Source organism: Odocoileus virginianus, chromosome 4 (assembly GCF_023699985.2).
Source record: "Odocoileus virginianus isolate 20LAN1187 ecotype Illinois chromosome 4, Ovbor_1.2, whole genome shotgun sequence".
Classification (NCBI taxonomy): domain Eukaryota; kingdom Metazoa; phylum Chordata; class Mammalia; order Artiodactyla; family Cervidae; genus Odocoileus; species Odocoileus virginianus.
In genome coordinates this window covers 13,891,177-13,913,656 of record NC_069677.1, presented here as the reverse complement: position 1 = coordinate 13,913,656, position 22,480 = coordinate 13,891,177, and the positions used below count along the sequence as shown (strand labels likewise).

The following is a 22,480-nucleotide window of genomic DNA, read 5'->3' as shown; positions in this document are numbered from 1 at the left end:
TTTCCTATCTGGATTCCTTTTCATGTCATCTGCAAACAGAGAGAGTTTCACTTCTTCTTTTCCTATCTGGATTCCTTTTCATGTCATCTGCAAACAGAGAGAGTTTCACTTCTTCTTTTCCTATCTGGATTCCTTTTCATGTCATCTGCAAACAGAGAGAGTTTCACTTCTTCTTTTCCTATCTGGATTCCTTTTCATGTCATCTGCAAACAGAGTTTCACTTCTTCTTTTCCTATCTGGATTCCTTTTCATGTCATCTGCAAACAGAGAGAGTTTCACTTCTTCTTTTCCTATCTGGATTCCTTTTCATGTAAATATTATAAAATAAACAAAGTCTTAATCAAAAACTCAAATGCTTCAACCATAAACCATTAGTTGAAGAAGAAATTACAATGGAATTAGAAAATATTTAGAATCAAAAGCTGATGAAAATATTATATAACAAAACATGTGGGATGCAGTTAATATAGTATTTAGAGAAAATGTATGACCATAAATATTTCTCATAAGAAAATAAGCTAAAAAACAAATGAGCTCAAAAGTCTCAAAATTAATGAGCTAAGTGTCCATATCAAAATAATACCCAAAAAAGTAAAAGGGAGATAAAACTACATATAAGAAAAAATTAATTTAAAAAAGATGAACAAGCCAGAATTTGATTTTTCAAAAATATTCATAACATTGACAAAATTCTGGTGAAAATGATTAAGAGACAAAAAAGGAAGGCACAGATAATCAATATTAGGAATAGCACAACCAGAAAAGGATATTTGTCATGCAATAAATATAAAAAAATATAAAGAATTCCTATACATGGTAAGAAGAAGACAGCCAATGATTCAAAAAGAATTCCATAGAAGGAACACCTTTTCACAAACATTTGAAAAGGTGTTGAGGACTTCCCTAGTGGTCTGGTCATTAGGACTCTGCTTTTCCACTGCAGTGGGCACATGCTCGATCCCTGCTCAGGGAACTAAGATCCTGTGTAGCCAAAAGAGAAAAGGTTAGTAATCAGGGAAGTAGATGCTAATACCTACAAGATTCATAAAATCAAACATCAGACAATACACAGTATAAATGAGCATACAAAACAGGGGCTCTCCACTATCTGCTAAGCGGTAGTGACCTTTGGGAAACAGTTAGCCTTGTTTGATGAAGCTAAAAGTGTGCATACCCATATATATCTTTTGCCTAAAATATTATGTTTTTTCTTTACTGAAAATATTATTTCTTTTCTGAATTCTTCCTTTAATTACAACATCTTCACTTTAATATAAAATTTATCCTTCTTATTTTCTCATGATAATGAAATTTGACTTTTTCTTTTTCAATGGAGATTTAGTCCCTCATCTAGTTGATCTTAAACATTTTAGTATCAAGATTGTATTAAAAATAAACTGAGGACCCCCAAAGAGCTTTTTATGTGAGGTATAGCTATTGCTATTTACCATATTAGAAATTAAAACTTAGAAATTTTTTTAAAGATTAAGTATGCATACCCTATGACTCAGAGATTCCAATTCTAGGTATGTACATCAGAGAACTCTTGAATAAGAATCTTATAGCAGTGTTATTAAGAACAAAAAGAGAAAAAGCTTGTAACCCCCTGGCAATTACCTAGCTGGTAAATAACAGTAGAAGGGTAAGCTTTAGTATATTCACCAGTGGAATAAATATAGCAATGATAGGAACTGCAGCTACAGAGAACAACCTGGTGAATACCATTATCAAATGTTGAATAAAAAAAGCAAGTCATTAATGAGTTACATGAAGAATTATCCCATTAATCTAAAATTCAAACACAGTTATAAACACTGAATTATTTACAGTGTGATGGTCAGTTTTTTTGTGTCCACTTGGCTAGGCTAGAGTTCCCAGTTATTCAATCAAACACTAAGTGTTGCTGTGAAGGTATTTTGTAGATACATAAAAGCCCATAATCAGTTGATTTTAAGTAAGGGGGATTATTTCAATAATAATCTGTGTAGACCTGATGCAATCAGTTGAAAGGCCTTCAGAGCAGAACCAAGGTTTTCCTGAGTAAGAAGAAACCCTCCACAGTGGACTGCAGCTTCAACTTCTGCCCAAAAGTTGCAGCCTGCCTTTCCTAATGGCCTGCCCTACAGATTTCAGACTTGCCTAGCCAGCCCCACAAATCCATAAGCCAATTCATTGCAATAAATCTTAAGACTGGTCTCCTACTGATTCTCTTTCTCTGGTTGACCCTTGACTTTTTGGATTTTGGTACTTGAGGTGGTTCTGGAGGAACAGAATTTTTTTTTAAATTTATTTATTTGGCTACATTGGGTCTTAGTTGTGGCAGAGGGGATCTTTTCAGTTCAGTTCAGTCCCACTCTTTGTGACCCCCATGGACTGCAGCATGCCAGGCTTCCTTGTCCATCACCAACTCCTGGAGCTTGCTCAAACTCATGTCCAATGAGTCAGTGATGCCATCCAACCATCTCATCCTCTGTCGTCCCCTTCTCCTGCCTTCAATCTTTCCCAGCATCAGGGTCTTTTCCAAGGAGTCAGTCCTTCACATCAGGTGGCCAAAGTATTGGAGTTTCAGCTTCAGCATCAGACCTTCCAATGAATATTCAGGACTGATTTCCTTTAGGATTGACTGGTTTGATCTCCTTGCAATCCAAGGGACTCACAAGAGTCTTCTCCAACACCACAGTTCAAAGCATCAATTCTTTGGCACTCAGCCTTCTTTATGGTCCAACTCTCACATCCATACATGACTACTGGAAAAAACCATAGCTTTGACTATGCAGAGCTTTGTTGGTAAAGTAATGTCTCTGCTTTTTAATACGCTATCTAAATTTGTCATAGCCTTTCTTTCAAAGAGCAAACATCTTTTAATTTCATGGCTGCAGTCACCATCTGCAGTGATGTTAGGGCCCAACAAAATAAAGTCTGTCACTGTTTCCATTGTTTCCCCATCTATTTGCCATGAAGTGATGGGACCGGATACCAGGATGTGAACTCTGAGTTGCAGCATGTGGAATTTAGTTTCCACCAGGAAATTACCCTAGAGGAACAGAATCTTAAGGATGAATTCTCTGAACACATCCTGGATTTTCTGGAACTGGATCTGTGGTCTGATTAGAGTTCAAGGCACTAATTACTCTATTTCACATGGTAAAGAGGGTACTGGTAGTCCATGGAGGGATGATATTAGAGACATGAAAAATATTGCTGTTGGATACTCCAGGCAAGGTTTTGAGTGATGTTCAAACATTTTAGTTAAACTAAATAGTATAATGAGAGTGCCTGGTAGTTCCTAACTGTGCTGGACAAAGTGGGAAAAGAAAAGGATGAGCTCATGACTTCAAATTCCCAGCTCAAGATCCTCATAAGATGACCCCAAAACTTGCTGAAAAACAAACCCAGCATCTCACCCAGTGAGTGGCTGAGTTACAAGGCAAATTAAATTCCCAGTTTCAATGGTATCTACTGTTAAAAGGAGGGCATTGACTGGGAAGAGATGGAATACTGTGTGTTGGAATGAGAACAAATTGCAAGACCCTGACAGAGATGGGGATGTTGAGTCCCTGAATTCTGATGGGACTATTTGACCAGGCTTCCCTGGTGGCTCAGAGGTTAAAGGATCTGCCTCCAATTCAGGAAACCCAGGTTCGATCCCTGGGTCAGGAAGATCCCCTGGAGAAGGAAATGGCAACCCACTCCAGTATTCTTGCCTGGAGAATCCCATGGACGGAGGAGCTTGGTAGGCTACAGTCCACGGGGTCGCAGAGAGTCGGACACAACTGAGCGACTTCACTTCACTTCACTTCACTTCTAAGGCATCTGAGGGGATTAACTCTGTATTGAAAACTGTAGTGGCCTCCCTGAAGCAGCTACTTTGCAAGACGGTGCTGTTCCTCCTCAGGACCCGCCCCCACCACTCCGTTTGCTTCTAGATCTATCATTAGACTCAAGCAAGTCCCAGCACATCCCTAAAGGTGAGGTACGAAGTGTAACCCACAGGGAGGTATGCTCTACACCGAAGGCTGCACGATCTTCCCAGTTTGGCAGACAAATGGCCAGGGAATATATAATTTAACGTCAGAGTGGAGTCACTATGCAAGACCTGCTCCCCAGCCCCAGGAGGGGCAGAGGGCACACTTTTCACCAGCAAAGGAATGACGTCCCTCCCACCCCTGCAGCCTCACCCCACCAAGCCAGGCAGAGATGAGAAGGGCCATGACTCACCCTTACCAGTACTTTTCCGAGTTCCTCTGATCAGACCAGCTGTCATGTGCCCAACCCTGAACCAATCAATGTGGCCAGTGGGATGGCAAATGTTATTTGACTTAAACCTTTCAGGATCTATACCTGGCTTTGGGCATGGAATTAAATCCCAAGCCACATAGCTAAAAATAGGTGATAGAGGGTGAGGAGTGCAAGTTCTGAATGTGAATTCTAAGTGCTATTATCTGGAAGGGGGAATAGATGGTGAGCATTAAACAAGATGAATTTCCTGTTGCTACAGAAGGAAAACAGTACAGACTCAGGACCCAGGCTTGTTCTGTAACTACTCACAGCAGAGTAGGGCAGGCTGGTTTCTGTGCTCCCAGTCAGCATAATGGATTTGGTATTTTAATCTAATCATGCGGTAAAAGTTCTTTACTTAGAGAAAAGCTTCAAACTCATGCTAAATGTATCTTGACAACTGGACTAAACCAAATCCTGTTTATTTTAGTAGTCAGTACAAGTGTTGGAGGAGACCGTGGAGAGCATGTGACCCACGAGCTGGACTCTGGCCACTGGAGGCCCCTAACCCCCTCCTTGGAATGCGTGTTCTGCTTGCCTTCCTCACGCCAGAAGCTGCCCAAGGACAGAAATCTGAAACAGTCCTGTGGTGCTGAGACTGTCTGGACAGTGTACATAAACAGAGCCCAGTTCAGTCCTCTGTATAAACTTTAGGATTCTGGCAGGCAGTGTGTGGAGGTCTGTTATCCTGCAGCCATCCAAGACAAGCCTGGTAAGTAGGTTCTCTTGCTTCTTAAACCCGCCACCTACCAATCTGCAGTGGTCTACCTCTTTCTTCTGGTCTTCCCTGGTGGCTCAGCTGGTAAAGAATCCTCCTGCAATGTAAGAGACCAGGGTTTGCTTCCTGGGTTGGGAGGATCCCGTGGAGAAGGGAATGACAATGTACTCCAGTATTCTGGCCTGGAGAATTCCATGGACTGTATAGTCCATGGGGTTGCAAAGAGCTGGAAATGTCTGAGCAACTTTCACTTCACTTCACTTCACCTCTTTCTTCAGGCTTTCCAGGCCCCTCACCTAGGGGGCATTTCAGAAGCTCCTAAGGAGACTGTGAACTAACACCTAGGTGTCTGGAGCAGCTTGGATGTATTATTTGTGCCTCAACTGAAAACAGTTACAGCATCTCCAATTGGTCACTCACGCATGTGGACTCTGTATACTAAGTGCCCACCGTATGTGTGTGTGTGCATGTATGCTCATTTGTTTCTGACTCTTTGTGGCCTTATGGACTGTAGCCCGCCAGGCTCCTCTGTCCATAGAATTTTCCAGGCAAGAATACTGGAGTGGGTTGCCATTTCCTACTCCAAGGGAATCTTCCCAACCTAGGGATTGAACCGGCATCTCTTGCATATCCTGCATTGGCAGATGGATTCTGTACCACTGACCACCATGCATCAGCTCTCAAATCTCCCTCAACTCTATGAGCGTAATATTATCATCTGACTTTCTCAATGAGGAGTCTGAGGTTAGGGATACAGGCAACTTGTCCAAGGCAACAAGCTACCTAAGGGCAGAGTTGGGATCTTAGCCAGGCCTGCAGGCCTGCAAAGTTTGTCCTCTATGATGGATATTGTGCTTCTCCCCTACCCCTGTCTCCACCGCAAGTCCCTGCTCAGTCTTGCAGTATCATACTGCAAAAAAATACTGATTAAACCTTTGCATCCCAGTACTAAGTTTGACCTCATCTTCTATCTGAAAGATATCTGACTTCCCTGGTGGCTCAGACGGTAAAGCATCTGCCTACAATGTGGGAGACCCGGGTTCGATCCCTGGGTTGGGGAGATCCCCTGAAGAAGGAAATGGCAACCCACTCCAGTACTCTTACCTGGAAAATCCCATGGACAGAGGAGCCTGGTAGGCTACAGTCCATGGGGTCGCAAAGAGTCAGACACGACTGAGTGACTAAACTTTTCTTTCCTTTCTTTTCTATCTGAAAACTCTAAAAGTCAGGATATTCACTGGCTCTGGAAAAACAGTTTGTATGATTCAGTTGTAAAGTTCAAGCCAAGGCCCCAAAACTCATCTTTTAAGTTCTGTGAGGTTTTAGTATCAGGAGGCTCCTGGTTGGCATCTGCCAGATTCCTGTTCTGTTGCTTCACTTTGTCTTGTCTCCTCTGTTGTGACTTGATATCACACCTGAGAACAATAGCTGTTTAAGTTCAAGCTTTGAAATATCAAAGCCAGGGAGCAGTTACCATGTGTTTTTCTGGAGCAGTAACAAACGTTGTCAGACCTGTTTTCTGTTCACCCGTGATGATACACTCTACCTCTGGCAGAGGCGTGGGCAGTGGCCTGCTGCAGGGTTGGGGCATTCAGTGCTGCAGTGCATGCAAGGGACCTTTTGAAGGAGGTCACCATTATCTTCATTTCCCCCACCATGTTTGGTTTCAGGTCAAACAACAGCAGGGAACAGAGCCCTGCCCATCAACAGAAAATTGGATTAAAGGTTTACTGAGCATGGCCCCACCCATCAGAACAAAACCCAGTTTCCCCCACAGTCAGTCTCACCTATCAGGAAGCTTCTATAAGCCTCTTATCCTTATCTTTCAGAGGGCACACAGAATGAAAACCACAAACACAGAAAACTAATCAAACTGATCACATGGACCACAGCCTGGTCTAGCTCAGTGAAAGTATGAGCCATGCCCTGTAGGGCCATCCAAGACAGACAGGTCATGGTGGAGAGTTCTGCCAAAATGTGGTCCACTGGAGAAGGGAATGGCAACCCACTTCAGTATTCTTACCTTCAGAACCCCATGAACAGTATGAAAAGGCAAAAAGATAGGACACTGAAAGATGAACTCCCCAGGTTGGTAGGTGCCCAATATGGTACTGGAGAAATAATTCCAGAAAGAATGAAGAGATGGAGCCAAAGAGAAATCAATGCCCAGTTATGGATGTGACTGATGATGGAAGTAAAGTCCGATGCTGTAAAGAACAATATTGCATAGGAACCTGGAATATAAGGTTCATGCTGCTGCTGCTGCTGCTGCTAAGTCACTTCAGTTGTGTCTGCCTCTGTGCGACCCCATCCCTGGGATTCTCCAGGCAAGAGCACTGGAGTGGGTTGCCATTTCCTTCTCCAATGCATAAAAGTGAAAAGTGAAAGTGAAGTCGCTCAGTCATGTCCGACTCTTTGCGACCCCATGGACTGCAGCCCACCAGACTCCTCTGTCCATGGGATTTTCCAGGCAAGAGTACTGGAGTGGGGTGCCATTGCCTTCTACGATAAGGTCCATGAATCAAGGTAAATTAGAAATGGTCAAACAGGAGATGGCAAGAGTGAACGTTGACATTCTAGGAATCAGTGAACTAAAATGGACTAGAATAGGCGAATTTAATGCAGATGACCATTATATCTACTACTGTGGGCAAGAATCCCTTAGATGAAATGGAGTAGCCCTCACAGTCAACAAGACAGTCCAAAATGTACTTGGGTGCAATCTCAAAAATGACAGAACAAATTCTGTTTGTTTCCAAGTCAAACCATTCAATATCACAGTAATCCAAGTTTATGCCTCAACCAGTAATGCTGAAGAAGCTGAAGTTGAATGGTTCTATGAAGACCTACAAGACCTTTTAGAACTAACACTCAAAAAAGATGTCCTTTTCATTAAAAGGGACTGGAATGCAAAAGTAGGAAGTCAAGAGATACCTGGAGTAACAGGCAAATTTGGCCTTGGAGTACAAAATGAAGCAGGGCAAGAGTTTTGCCAAGAAAAAGCACTGATCGTAACAAACACCCTCTCTCAACAACACAAAAGAAGACTCTATACATGGACATCACCAGATGGCCCAACACTGAAATCAGATTGATTATATTCTTTGCAGCCAAAGATGGAGAAGCTCTATACAGTCAGCAAAAACAAGACCAGGAGCTGACTGTAGCTCAGATCATGAACTTCTTATTGCCAAATTCAGACTTAAATTGAAGAAAGTAGGGAAAACCACTAGACTATTCAGGTATGACCTAAATCAAATCCCTTACGATTATACAGTGGAAGTAACAAATAGATTCAAGCAATTAGATCTGATAGACAGAGTGCCTGAAGAACTATGGACAGAGGTTCATGACATTGTACAGGAGGCAGTGATCAAGACCATCCCCAAGAAAAAGAAATGCAAAAAGGCAAAATGGTTGTCTGAGAAGGTCTTACAAATAGCTGAGAAAATAAGCTAAAGGTAAAGGAGAAAAGGAAAGATACACTAATTTGAATGCAGAGTTCCAAAGAATAGCAAAGAGAGATAAGAAAGCCTTCCTCAGAGATCAATGTAAAGAAATAGTTAAAAACAATAGAATGGGAAAGACTAGAGATCTCTTCAAGAAAATTAGAGATACCAAGGGAACATTTCATGCAAAGATGGGCACAATAAAGGGCAGAAATGGTATGGACCTAATAGAAGCAGAAGATACTAAGAAGAGGTGGCAAGAATACACAGAAGAATGATACAAAAGAGATCTTCATGACCCAGATAACCACCACAATGGTGTGATCACTCAACTAGAGTCAGACATCCTGGAATGCAAAGTGAAGTGGGCCTTAGGAAGCATCACTACAAACAAAGCTAGTGGAGGTGATGGAATTCCAGTTGAGCTATTTCAAATCCTAAAAGATGATACTGTGAAAGTGCTGCACTCAATATGTCAGCAAATTTGGAAAACTCAGCCATGGCCACGACTGGAAAAGGTCAGTTTTCATTCCAATCCCAAAGAAAGGCAATGCCAAAGAATATTCAAACTACTGCACAATTGCACTCATCTCACATGCTAGCTAAGTAATGCTCAAAATTCTCCAAGCCAGGCTTCAATAGTACGTGAACCAAGAACTTCCAGACATTCAAGCTGGATTTAGAAAAAGCAGAGAAACCAGAGATCAAATTGCCAATGTCTGTTGAATCACTGAAAAAGCTAGAGAATTCCAGAAAAACATCTACTTCTGCTTTATTGACTACGCCAAAGCCTTTGACTGTGTGGATCACAACAAACTGTGGAAAATCCTTAAAGAGATGGTAAATTCTTAAACAGATCACCTTACCTGCCTCCTGAGAAATCTGTATGCAGGTCAAGAAGCAACAGTTAGAACTGGACATGGAACAACAGACTGGTTCCAAATTGGGAAAGGAGTATGCCAAGGTGGTATATTGTCACCCTGCTTATTTAACTTATATGCAGAGTACATCATGCTGGGTTGGATGAAACAGCTGGAATCAAGATTGATGGGAGAAATATCAATAACCTCAGATATGCAGATGATACCATCCTTATGGCAGAAAGTGAAGAAGAACTAAAGAGCCTCTTGATGAAAGTGAAAGAGGAGAGTGAAAAAACTGGCTTAAAACTCACATTCCAAAAAGGAAGATCATGGCATCCAGTCCCATCACTTCATGGCAATAGATGGGAAAACAATGGAAACAGTGAGAGACTTTTTTTGGGGGCTCCAACCTCACTGCAGATGGTGATTGCAGCCATAAAATTAAAAGATGCTTGCTCCTTGGAAGAAAAACTATGACCAACCTACATAGCATATTAAAAAGCAGAGATATTACTTGCCGACAGAGGTCTATCTAGTTAAAGCTATGGTTTTTCCAGTAGTCATGTATGGATGTGAAAGCTGAACCATAAAGAAAGCTGAGTGCTGAAGAATTGATGCTTTTTAAACTGTGGTGTTGGAGAAGACTCTTGAGAGTCCCTTGGACTGCAAGATCAAACCAGTCAACCCTAAAGGAAATCAGTCCTGAATATTCATTGGAAGGACTGATGCTGAAGCTGAAACTCCAATACTTTGGCCACCTGATGTGAAGGACGGACTCCTTGGAAAAGACCCTGATGCTGGGAAAGTTTGAAGGCAGGAGAAGGGGACAACAGAGGATGAGATGGTTGGATGGCATCACTGACTCATTGGACATGAGTTTGAGCAAGCTCTAGGAGTTGGTGATGGACAGGGAAGCCTGGCATGCTGCATTCCATGGGGGTCTCAGAGAGCAACTGAACTGACTGAACACTTCGTAAGATCTGTTTTTCTGTTCACCTGTGATGATACACTGGTGTTGATGAAAAGGTCCATCGTGCAGTCAACTCAGATTCCCACTGATCTTTGAGTCAAGGGAGTGAGAATCCCCATCAGGAAGAGTCCATTTGGGTTGGTTTAACAAGATACCACAGCCTTATAAACAATATAACCTACGCTTATGGCTTATTAACAACATAACCTTATTTCTCACAGTTCTGGAGGCTGAAAGTCTGAGATTACGTTTCTGGCATAATGAGGGCCTTCTTTGCAGTTCATAGTCAGCAACTTCTCACTATGTCCTCACTATGTGGTGGAAGCAGTGAGAGAGCTATTTTATAAATGCCTGGTGTCTCTTATAAGAACACTAATCTTATTCATGAGGGATTCACCCTCATGACCTAAGCAGCTCCCGAATGCTCCACTTCCTGACATCATTACATCAGAATTTCAACATATAAATTTGGGAAGCACTGTTTCCATCACCTTAAGTTCTTAAGTTCTTAAGTTTTCACCTTAAGTTCTGAAGTTCTTAAGTTTTCAGAACTGTAAGAGCCAGGCTGCTATGCTTGCTTGTAAATAGGAGCTGGTGAGTAGAATGGGGCTGGAGAGCAAGATTTGGAAGTTGCTTTAATCCTACTTGCAAATATTGTATTTAGACACTTAACAAATATGGTTAGCAAGTAACCAGCTTACTCAACAGAGGCCTCAGTTTCCCCATCTGTAAAATGGAGATAATAAGACTCACTATCTCAGACTGTGGAAAGGATTAAATGGGATATGCATGTAAGGTTCCTGGATTTAGCAGGCACTTAGTAAACAGCTCCATGAACAGTATGAAAAGGCAAAATGATACGATACCGAAAGAGGAACTCCCCAGGTTAGTAGGTGCCCAATATGGACTGGAGATCAGTGGAGAAATAGCTCCAATAAGAATGAAGGGATGGAGCCAAATCAAAAACAATACTCAGTTGTGGATGTGACTGGTGATAGAAGCAAGGTTCGATGCTGTAAAGAGCAATATTGCATAGGAACCTGGAATGTTAGGTCCATGAATCAAGGCAAATTGGAAGTGGTCAAACAGGCGATGGCAAGAGTGAACGTCAACATTTTAGGAATCAGCGAACTAACATAGACTGGAATGAGTGAATTTAACTCAAATGACCATTATATCTACTACTGTGGGCAGGAATTCCTTAGAAGAAATGGAGTAGCCATCATGGTCAACAAAAGAGTCCAAAATGCAGTACTTGGATGCAATCTCAAAAACGACAGAATGATCTCTGTTCGTTTCCAGGGCAAACCATTCATATCACAGTAATCCAAGCTTATGCCCCAACCAGTAATGCTGAAGAAGCTGAAGTTGAACGGTTCTATGAAGGCCTACAAGACTTTTTAGAACTAATACCCAAAAAAGATGTCCTTTTCATTATAGGGGACTGGAATGCAAAAATAGGAAATCAAGAAACACCTGGAATAACAGGTAAATTTGACCTTGGAGTAAGGAATGAAGCAGGGCAAAGGCTAATAGAGTTCTGCCAAGAGAACACACTAGTCATAGCGAACACCCTCTTCCAACAACACAAGAGAAGACTCTACACATAGACATCACCAGATGGTCAACACCGAAATCAGATTGATTATATCCTTTGCAGCCAAAGATGGAGAAGCTCTATATAGTCAGCAAAAACAAGACCAGGAGCTGACTGTGACTCAGATCATGAACTCCTTATTGGCAAATTCAGACTTAAATTGAAGAAAGTGGGGAAACCACTAGACCATTCAGGTATGACCTAAATCAAATCCCTTATGACTATAACGTGGAAGTGAGAAATAGATTTAAAGGACTAGGTCTGATAGACAGAGGGCCTGATGAACTATGGACGGAGGTTCGTGACATTGTACAGGAGACAGGGAGCAAGACCATCCCCAAGAAATAGAAATGCAAAAAAGCAAAATGGCTGTCTGAGGAGGCCTTACACATAGTTGTGAAAAGAAGAGAAGTGAAAAGCAAAGGAGAAAAGGAAAGATATTCCCATTTAAATGCAGAGTTCCAAAGAATAGCAAGGAGAGATAAAACAGCCTTCCTCAGCAATCATGCAAAGAAATAGAGGAAGACAATAGAATAGGAAAGACTAGAGATCTCTTCAAGAAAACTAGAGATACCAAGGGAACATTTCATGCAAAGATGGGCACAATAAAGGGCAGAAATGGTATGGATCTGACAGAAGCAGAAGATACTAAGAAGAGGTGGCAAGAATACACAGAAGAACTGTGCAAAAAAGATCATGACCAGATAATCACGATGGTGTGATCACTCACCTAGAGCCGGACATCCTGGAATGTGAAGTCAAGTGGGCCTTAGAAAGCATCACTACAAACAAAGGTAGTGGAGGTGATGGAATTCCAGCTGAACTTCAATTTCAAATCCTGACAGATGATGCTGTGAAAGTGCTGCACTCAATATGACAGCAAATTTGGAAAACTCAGCAGTGGCCACAGGACTGAAAAAGGTCAGTTTTCATTCCAGTCCCTAAGAAAGGCAATGCCAAAAAATGCTCAAACTACCACACAATTGCACTCATCTCATACACTAATAAAATAATGCTCAAAATTCTCCAAGCCAGGCTTCAGCAATACGTGAACCGTGAACTTTCAGATGTTCAAGCTGGTTTTAGAAAAGGCAGAGAAACCAGAGATCAAATTGCCAACATTCACTGGATCATTGAAAAAACAAGAGAGTTCCAGAAAAACATCTATTTCTGCTTTATTGAGTATGCCAAAGCCTTTGACTGTGTGAATCACAATAAACTGTGGAAAATTCTGAAAGAGATGGGCATACCAGACCACCTGACCTGCCTCTTGAGAAACCCATATGTAGGTCGGGAAGCAACAGTTAGAACTGGACATGGAACAACAGACTGGTTCCAAATAGGAAATGAAGTATGTCAAGGCTGTATATTGTCACCCTGCTTATTTAACTTATATGCAGGGTACATCATGAGAAACGCTGGGCTGGAAGAAGCACAAGCTGGAATCAAGATTGCCAGGAGAAATATCAAGAACCTCAGATATGCAGATGACACCACCCTTATGGCAGAAAGTGAAGAGGAACTAAAAAGCCTCTTGATGAAGGTGAAAGAGGAGAGTGAAAAAGTTGGCTTAAAGCTCAACATTCAGAAAACTAAGATCATCGCATCCGGTCCCATCACTTCATGGCAAATAGATGGGGAAACAGTGGAAACAGTGTCAGACTTTATTTTTCTGGGCTCCAAAATCACTGCAGAGGGTGATTGCTGCCATGAAATTAAAAGACGCTTACTCCTTGGAAGGAAAGTTATGACCAACCTAGATAGCATATTAAAAAGCAGAGACATTACTTTGCCAACAAAGGTCTGTGTAGTAAAGATTATGGTTTTTCCAGTGGTCATGTATGGATGTGAGAGGTGAACTGTGAAGAAAGCTGAGCACCGAAGAATTGATGCTTTTGAACTGTGGTGTTGGAAAAGACTCTTGAGAGTCACTTGGACTGCAAGGAGATCCAACCAGTCCATCCCAAAGGAGACCAGTCCTGGGTGTTCATTGGAAGGACTGATGCTGAAGCTGAAACTCCAATACTTTGGCCACCTCATGCGAAGAGTTGACTCATTGGAAAAGACCCTGATGCTGGGAGGGATTGGGGGTGGGAGAGGATGAGATGGCTGGAATGCATCACCAACTCGATGGACATGAGTTTGAGTAAACTCTGGGAGTTGGTGATGGACAGGGAGGCCTGGCGTGCTGTGATTCATGGGGTCACAAAGAGTCGGACATGACTGAGCGACTTAACTGACTGACTAGTGAACAGCAACTATTATTATTAAGATTTTTATTGTTTGTAGACCCATTTTCAGTTTGTTCAGACAACTGAACATATGATTTACTTTAGCAACTGAACTGAAACTGAACTGAACTAACAAATGTTATCCTTGGCAGATGTAGAGCTGTGGAACCAGAATAGCATCTGAAGTCATTCTAGACTCTGGCCCTGTGTCCCTGCAGCAATTTGATATGGAAATGGCAGCCAGGGTGCTGTGGGGCAGCCTTGGCCTGCTCCGCCTGGTGTGGTGTCTCCTTCCACAGACAGGCTACGTGCACCCAGATGAGTTCTTCCAGTCTCCCGAGGTCATGGCAGGTAAAGCTCCCCATGTGTGGTTAAGATAAGTTTGTGCAGCAAAGTTTGGTCGAGGAACTGGTTGATTATTTAGAGTGTGCATGAATGTTCAATTGTATCTGACTTTACAATCCCCACCGGTCTCCTCTGTCCATAGAATTTCCCAGGCAAGAATACTGGAGTGGGTGGCCATTTCCTTCTTGAGGGAATCTTCCCAACCCAGGGATCAAATCTGTGTCTCCTGCATTGGCAAGTGGATTCTTTACTACCTGTGCCACCTGGGAAGCCCCTGGATATTTAGTGCAGAGGGAGAAAAATGTCTGTGCACATGAGCAGTAAATCCACAAGCCTCTATGGCGTAAGAATTTGAGAGTAGGAACTTCACATCTCCTTCCTGAGCGGCGACAATGACCTTCTAAATGTTACCAATGAAATGCCAGCCTCTTTGATGTTTTCCTGCTTACACCAACAGTACAGGTTTTCAGAACAAAAGCTGTTTGGGGCTTCTCAGTGGAAGGATTTCGAAGTTGGGCTTCCCCAGTGGTTGGGGAACCCTACACAGGGCTGTGACATAATAATGAAACTTTCCTTCTCCAGGTTCATGTAATGTCTGAGGGAACTCAGACCTAGACTGCTCACTTGTTAGAACTTCGCTATTAGGTGGTATAGGACATGTCATTAAGACAGTTGCCAGAAACCTTGAGGCTTTTCAGATGCTGTCATCACAAGCCTTCCTCCTCATGGCTCAAGATGTCTGCTTGAGCTCCAGCCATCAGGTTAAACACCAGGTCTTTCCCACCACCAGAAAAGAGATAGGCATTCCTACTTTCTTTAAGGGCATGTTTTGAAAGTCACATACTTTTTGCTCATTTTCATTTTATTGGTCAAAATATGTCATGTGACCACACCTAGCTGCAAAAGGGATGCTAAAAAATATAGTCTTTATATCTGACCACATGCCCAGCTAAAGAGACTAAGGACGAAGGAAGAAATGGATATTAAGGAGGTATCGGTCCTTTCTGCCATAGACCTCAACAGGTAGATTTGCTTTTAAAGTTGAAAAGTCCAGTTTTATTCGTTTTTTAACCATATTTACTTTTGTCTTGCTGGGTCTTCACCGCTTCACGGGCATTTTTCTCTAGTTGGGGTGAGCAGGGGTATTCTTAGTTATGGTGTGAGGGCTTCTCATTGTGGTGGCTTCTCTTGTTGCAGAACACAGACTATGGTGTGAGGGCTTCAGCAATTGTGACACGTGGGCTCAATAGTTGTGGCCCACAGGCTTAGTTGCTCTGCAGCATATGGGGTCTTCCTGGATTGGGGATTGAACCCATGTCTCCTGCACTGACAGGCAGATTCTTTACCACTGAGCCACCAGGGATGCCCAGGTCCAGTCTTCTTTTCCACCCTGATTTAACCTGAGCCAGTAAAAAGCAGCCAGATGACCTGACCCAAGACTTTATTTTTTCCCTTTCACCTTCTGATGTAGAGAAAACTGCCAAAAGGCTGGATGAATAGGAGAAGCAAAGAGCCTTAAACAACCTGTAGTGTTATCAAGTGGGAGATGTTGTGAGACCTGGAGCTAAGATGCAGAAATGAAGTTTTTTCCCTCATCCCCACTCAAAGCTCTGTGACAGTGGGGTACAGGGTCACAGACTAGCCCCACACATCAAGTAATTTTAATTACATGGGTATATTCATTTTAAAAACTAGGAATCCTAGATAAAACTAGTAATCTTGGACCATAAGCACAGTTGCTCACTCCCTTCCGCACTCTCACAGTGCTTGTCCTGGAGGACAGTCATGATCACAAAGATGCGGTTTTGAGTCTGGAAACCTTAGAGCGCCAAGAAGAGGAATGGAGCCTCCCCTGCTCCTCCCCACACACACTGTCCAGGGCGTAGTGCTACCTCACTTCACAGGTGCGAGGTTGCACAGCAGACCATCGCAGGCCTGGCAGCTTAACCCTGGAGTTTCACCCCAGCAGCCCCTGCCAGACAGTGGTCTTCCCATTGCTGACCTGGAAGCTCAGTTCTGTAAATCAGAAGTCCCACCAAGGCTCCCTGCTCAGGGTATCACAAGGTGTGGGCTGGGCTGCTTCTTGTCTGGAAGCTCTGGGGAGATATTTGCTTCCAAGCTTGTCCTTGCTGTTAGATAGATTTAATTTGTTGAGGCTATGAACCAAAGTCCCATTTTCCTTGCCTTGTTGTGGGCCAGTGGCTGCTCTCCACTTCCAGAGCCACCCGCCTTCCTTGCCAACAGCCCCTCCACCTTTAAGCCAGCAGATCCTCCCCTTCTCTGATGTGCTCTTCAGCACCAGCTGAAGACGACTCTGGTCTGAAGGGTTCCTGTGATTTTTGTCACACCCACCTGGGTGCTCTCCCTGCCTTGGGGCCAGCTGTCCCCCACGACATCACCTAATCTCAGGAGTGGGCTCTGTCAGCTTCATAGCCCTAGGGTTGTGTGGGGCACAGACAGTCCTGGGGGCCATGCTGGGGTTTGGTCTCTCATGCTCTCAAGCTGGGATCTGGCTCACCTCTCCTGCTCTCTCTGCAGAGGACGTCCTGGGCGTCGAGGCCGCCCGGCCCTGGGAGTTTCACCCCAGCAGCCCCTGCCGCACGGTGGTCTTCCCACTGCTGACCTCTGGCTCTGCCTTCTGGCTCCTCAGGCTCTGGGAAGAGTGGGGGCCATGGCCGGGCGCAGTGAGTGGCTATGCGCTGCTGGTGGGGCCCCGACTCCTCCTCACCACCCTCTCCTTTGCCCTGGACCTGGCCGTGTACCACCTGGCTCCAGCCTGGGGGGCGGAGCGCTGGAACGCCCTGCTCCTGCTGTCGGGTTCCTACGTCACCCTGGTCTTCTACACAAGGACCTTCTCCAACGCCATCGAGGGACTGCTCTTCGCCTGGCTGCTGGTACTGGTGTCCCCTGGGCTGGCCAGGAGCAGCACACCCAGGAAGCCCACTCCAGGCCCGCAGTGGCATGGCTGGCTTCTTGGGGGCCTCGTGGTGGCTGGCTTCTTCAACCGGCCCACCTTTCTGGCCTTTGCTCTGGTCCCCCTCTTCCTCTGGGGCACTTGCGGAGCCACAGATCCCAGCTTCAAGTCGCTGACCCGGCACGCCCGGGTGCTGCTCCCGGGGGCAAGCCTCACTGCAGTGGCATTCGTGGCTGCGGACAGCTGGTACTTCTCCAGCCCATCTAGACCCAGCACCCTTGTCCTTACGCCTGTCAACTTCTTGCACTACAACCTGGATCCGGTGAACCTGGCAAGGCATGGCACGCACGTGAGGCTCACTCACCTGGCTGTCAACGGCTTCCTGCTCTTTGGGGCGCTGCACGCCCACACCCTGCGGGCCGCGTGGCAGCAGCTGCGGGCCGGCCTGCGGGCCTGCGCCCAGATGGGCTTCCCAAGGGCACTGGGAGCCTGGAGCCCGCGGCCCAGCCCCAGGTCTCTCCTCCTACTCTTCTACTTCATGCCCCTCACCCTCCTGTCTGCCTTTAGCCACCAGGAGGCTCGCTTCCTGATTCCCCTCCTGGTGCCCCTTGTCCTGCTCTGTAGTCTGCAGACCCAGCCGGCCCCCTACAGGGGCACTCTGGCCCTCTTCAACATCCTGGGTGCCCTCTTCTTCGGCTGTCTGCACCAGGGGGGCCTCGTGCCTGGCCTGGGGCACCTGGAGCGGGTGGTTCATGCCCCTGAGCCCTTGCGTGTACCCACCCACTTCACACTCGTCTTCACTCACACCTACATGCCCCCCCGGCACCTCCTCCATCTCCCGGGCTTGGGCTTGGGCTTGTCAGTGGATGTGGTGGACATGGGCGGGGCTGAGGACGGGGTCCTGTGCCAAGCCCTGAACAACTTCACCAGACACCCATCCTGCCAAGCGGCTGGGGGGCCATGGCTCTGCCGCCTGTTTGTGGTCACCCCTGGCACTACCAGGCCGGCCGTGAGGAAGTGCCACTTCCCACTCAGGAGTGAGATGCTCATCTTTCCCCACCTGACCCTGGAGGACCCACCGGCCCTGTCCTCCCTGCTGAGCAGGGCTTGGAGGGACCATCTCAGCCTTCATATCCTGGAGCTGGGGGAGAAGCCTGACAATATGACACAGAAGCCACTGCCCAAGACAGCCGTAGGTGAGGGCCCCATTCCACCTCTAAGTGTTGGCTGGACTGGGACAGAGCCCTGATTCTCTTCCTTTCCTTTCCCTTCCAAAATTCCCACCACTGACTCTCCTGTGGACAGCCTTTGACTGTTCCACTTCCTGGGTACACTGACATCCACTTCCCCTCCAAAACCAAAGATCTGATCAGTCATGGTCCTGATGCCAAGGTCCCCAAAGAACCTAATGTAATCACTGACGCCAAATGTCTATTCCTGCCCTATTCCTTCCAGTTACTGTGATGTTTTAAACAAATAAATTGCATCTGATTGTGAAAGGAGAGAGCAATCTCCTAATGACATTCCTGAATGATTTCCCCTAAAGCTTCCAGAATGCCTTACCTCTTGCTGTCATGACAACCCTTTGGCCTCCTAGATACCTGGAAGGAGGCAGTGCAGTGCAGTGATATTCAAAAGAAGGTAGCTCAGATTCAGGAGGCCTAGTTCGAGTCCCCGGTCTTCTACACAATGGCTACCTGCTCTTAAGAAAGCCCCTTCCCGGGAGGGGGGACTGGGATGGGGAATACATGTAAATCCATGGCTAATTCATTTCAATGTATAACAAAAACGACTGTAATGATGTAATTAGCCTCCAACTAATTAAAAAAAAAAAAAAAGAAAGCAAGCCCCTTCCCTTCACCCAGCCTATTTTCCAGCCTGCACAATGGTCTCTGAGGTGTCTGCCAGCTAACACTGTTGTTCCTGGGACTACAGTACAAGTTCCTTCCCAAAGCTCCGTAAGCATAGAAGTGGGTGTGGGGTATTTAATGGTACTTTGGTATCTGTCTCAATGCTTGGTTATTACAAAAACAAGTAGTTCTGGAATTTTTCTCCTACCCACTCTCTTACTCCTGTCCTTGAGAGAGGAGGTGGAAAATTTCTGCATCTCACTACTATTTATTTGACTGTGCTGGGTCTTAGCTGTGGCATGCGGGATCTTTGTCGCGTCATGTGGGAATTTCATGGCAGTGCAGGGACTCTAGTTGTGGCTCCCGGGCTCCAGAGCATGGGCTTGGTAGTTGTGGTATGTGGGCTTAGTTGTTTTGAGGCATGTGGGACCTTACTTCCCTGACCAAGGATTGAACCTGTGTCCCCTACACTGCAAAGCAGATTCTTAAGCACTGCACCACGAGGGAAGTCCCTGCATCTCACTCTTCAGGGGTCAAAGAGCCCAGATGTTCAGCCCCATGGGAATGGAGACACAAGACTGGATTCTGGTGGCACTTGAGCACAAAACCTTAAATATGGTCTGGTCACTCTCTATGTTCAAAGCCTCTGTCTGAAGCCCCTTCACAGGCTCAAGAGCAAACCCTATGCCAAACCCATACCTGCTGTGCTGGTGGAAGCCATCACACCCAGGCATGCTGCTCCCTGCATCACAGGGCTGCCCAGTCCACTGGGATTGTGAGTTGTGGCACTCAGACTGTCCTCATTCTCCCTCCTCACAACCTTGCCGTCTCTGGAGAATCAGAGGTACCCAGGCCTCTGCGAGCAGTGGGCTGGAGGAGCTCTTCCGCCAGCTAGAGTCCTGGGTCATCTTGAAGCTCCACTTCCCACAGGCTGCTGCTGGGGTCCCCATGCCACATTTGCCTCAGGACTCCAGCCCTGACAGAGGAATTAGTGGCATGCTGGTAAATGTTTAGCAACCCATTCTCTTAGGGGCAAAATAGCTCTTATTTCTGGTGTTTGCCAACTTGTGTGTTGTAGATACTCTCACCATGGCTGATTTCAAACTACTAAAATGATGCTACTGGACTTGGGAGATGCCAAGGATCCCTCTCCTGAGCCGACCTAAGCTAACTGTAGCACACTACCCAACAGTTCCCTCTTTAAAATTGTAGGACCTGTTCATGATAGTTTTATGTTCTTGTAGTTTGTTACTAACTTTGGGTTTCTTTTCCTACCTGTAGTGCTTAGCATCATCTTGGGCAACTGTAAGCACTTACTTACTTTGCAGCCAGAGAGGTTTTTTTGCCTAACAGATAAAAACCAAGTGCTGCCTGGAGATAACTCAGATTCTAACGTCCCATATTCCTCTGGGATTCTTGGGACTTGTTTCTCTCCTTCGCCAGGTAGGTTCACAACCTCAGAATTCCCTAGAGGAGCTGTTGGTGTAGCAGTCCATGTAGATCATAGTGGCCTGAGTGCTAACAATTTGTAAAGTGTTGGTATCTAGATTTGTGTGGCACTAAAGGGTGATTTGAAATTGCCCTACAGGATAGTGAAGTGAATTGCTTCCTGGCTTCACATTCTGGCAAAGTTTAGCAGAGCTTGAAAGGCATGTTGGGAGATTGTTGCCCCTGGGGGTGGTGGGACAAATTTGGTCTGTTTCTTTAGCAGTAGGGTAAGTGGTGGGATGGCAAGCCAGACTACACTGGAGGCTTCCAAAGCCAGGAGGCATCCAAGTCACCTCTAGCTGGAGAAGAAAGGACCATTTTCTTGCTCTGTTCTCAGATTCCTTCTACAAATGGAGGGAATTTAGTTCCCGCACACTACCACAAAATATAAAACATCTGCCTTCATTTTTTGCTTTCCTTCCTTACCAAATGGCCAACTTGTCTACAAGTTTCATTGCTTCCTGCAGTTTTCCTTTTTGTTTCTGCCAGTCTAGAAAAAGACCAAACTGTGAGTGTCCTTGAAGATCGCTTATGTTGAAAGTTAGGGGTTGGGTTGGGGACTGCTAACGTTGTGTTGCTCTGATATCCAGATCCAGAGACAAACAAGTGGGACTGAAACCAATGAGGCAATCAAGGCAGAATGAACAAGCTCCTTGGGCTCCTTATTGTCAAGCTCAAGGAGAATGCAGTGAGCTGCCTCTGGTCTGGGAGATGGAGGACAAGAGGGCAGGGTGCCAAACTAAAACTTTGTCATTAGGAGAGTGGGACACTGGCCTCAGAGAGGATTAACTAGAAGCACCTCTGACGGGAAGGCTGGAGGGTAGAATGTCAAGTCAGATCTTTGACCACCAGGAAAGTGGAGGACAAGCTGCTCTTGCTGCCTCACCCCCAGGGTAGGTTTCCATGCTATCCAGCTCCCTCTGTGACTACCACAAAGTCAGAATATAAATTGTTTCTACTGCTTTGAGCTTTCTAGATTGCATGATTAACTCTGTAGCCTGATTAGAGACGATCAATGCATACATGGATTGCCTAATTGTGGGTCTGTTAGCTGCAGCATAGTCTTTAGTGTATCCCAGACCCTCTAAATTAGGGACAAGAAATTCAGGTGGCTTGTTCCACGGTAGACAGTTGTCCTGATACCCAGTGGTGATGGTGGTGGCGGCAGCAGAAAATCAAAGAAATAGCATTACACTTCCTCATGTGAAAGTGGTTGTAAGGAGTGAGATAACTGCATTAAGGAAGTGCCTGGAACAGAAGAAATATTCAGTATGTGTTAATTAGTATTCTAATGTATAATAATATAATTCCTACAGTCCCAGGAATCCTAATCCACCTTCCCAGATAAGCACCAGGTTCATACTGAAGGCATGGGTGGATCCATCTCATCTGCCTTCACTAGTCAAGGTCATCTTATGACTCCCACAGCCTGGAAGCAGCACCAAGCCTAGCTATGTTTGATGGTGAGTTGTTTCCCAGGTTCTTGGGGTCAGCTGTGTCTAGCTCAAGGTTAGTTGGTTAACACTGGATAGGACCACCAACCCTCCAACTGGGCATGCTCCTGACCTTTTGACATCACAGAGCAGAAAACTCCACCCTCAGATGGTGCTAAGAACCTCCATTTTTCAAGCTGCAGATGCATGTGGCATAGTTACACCTGTGCAGAACTACAATTACCACACCTTTCTTCATCTTTCCCCACACCTCCCGCCGCCTTGCTGCTTCTTTATCCCATAAATACCCCAACCCCTTTCCCTTGAGGAAGACCAGATCTGAG

At 45.2% G+C, this 22,480-nt stretch overlaps 1 protein-coding gene across 11 annotated transcripts in view; it reads left to right on the top strand.

Moving 5' to 3' along the window:
• The window catches only part of PIGZ (phosphatidylinositol glycan anchor biosynthesis class Z), a 32,185-nt gene extending 13,316 nt beyond the window's left edge, over positions 1-18,869 (top strand). For 9 of the 11 annotated variants that reach the window (XM_070466184.1, XM_070466186.1, XM_070466185.1 and 6 more), the window contains 3 exons: positions 4,709-4,990; positions 14,259-14,457; positions 16,990-18,869. In XM_070466184.1, coding sequence (XP_070322285.1) covers positions 14,334-14,457; positions 16,990-18,614 — 1,749 coding nt within the window. In that variant the 5' untranslated portion in view covers positions 4,709-4,990; positions 14,259-14,333 and the 3' untranslated portion in view covers positions 18,615-18,869. The remainder of the gene's footprint in view (positions 1-4,708; positions 4,991-14,258; positions 14,458-16,989) is intronic. The other 2 variants (XM_070466191.1, XM_070466194.1) reach the window with 2 other exon arrangements.
• Positions 18,870-22,480: the final 3,611 nt, after the last annotated feature.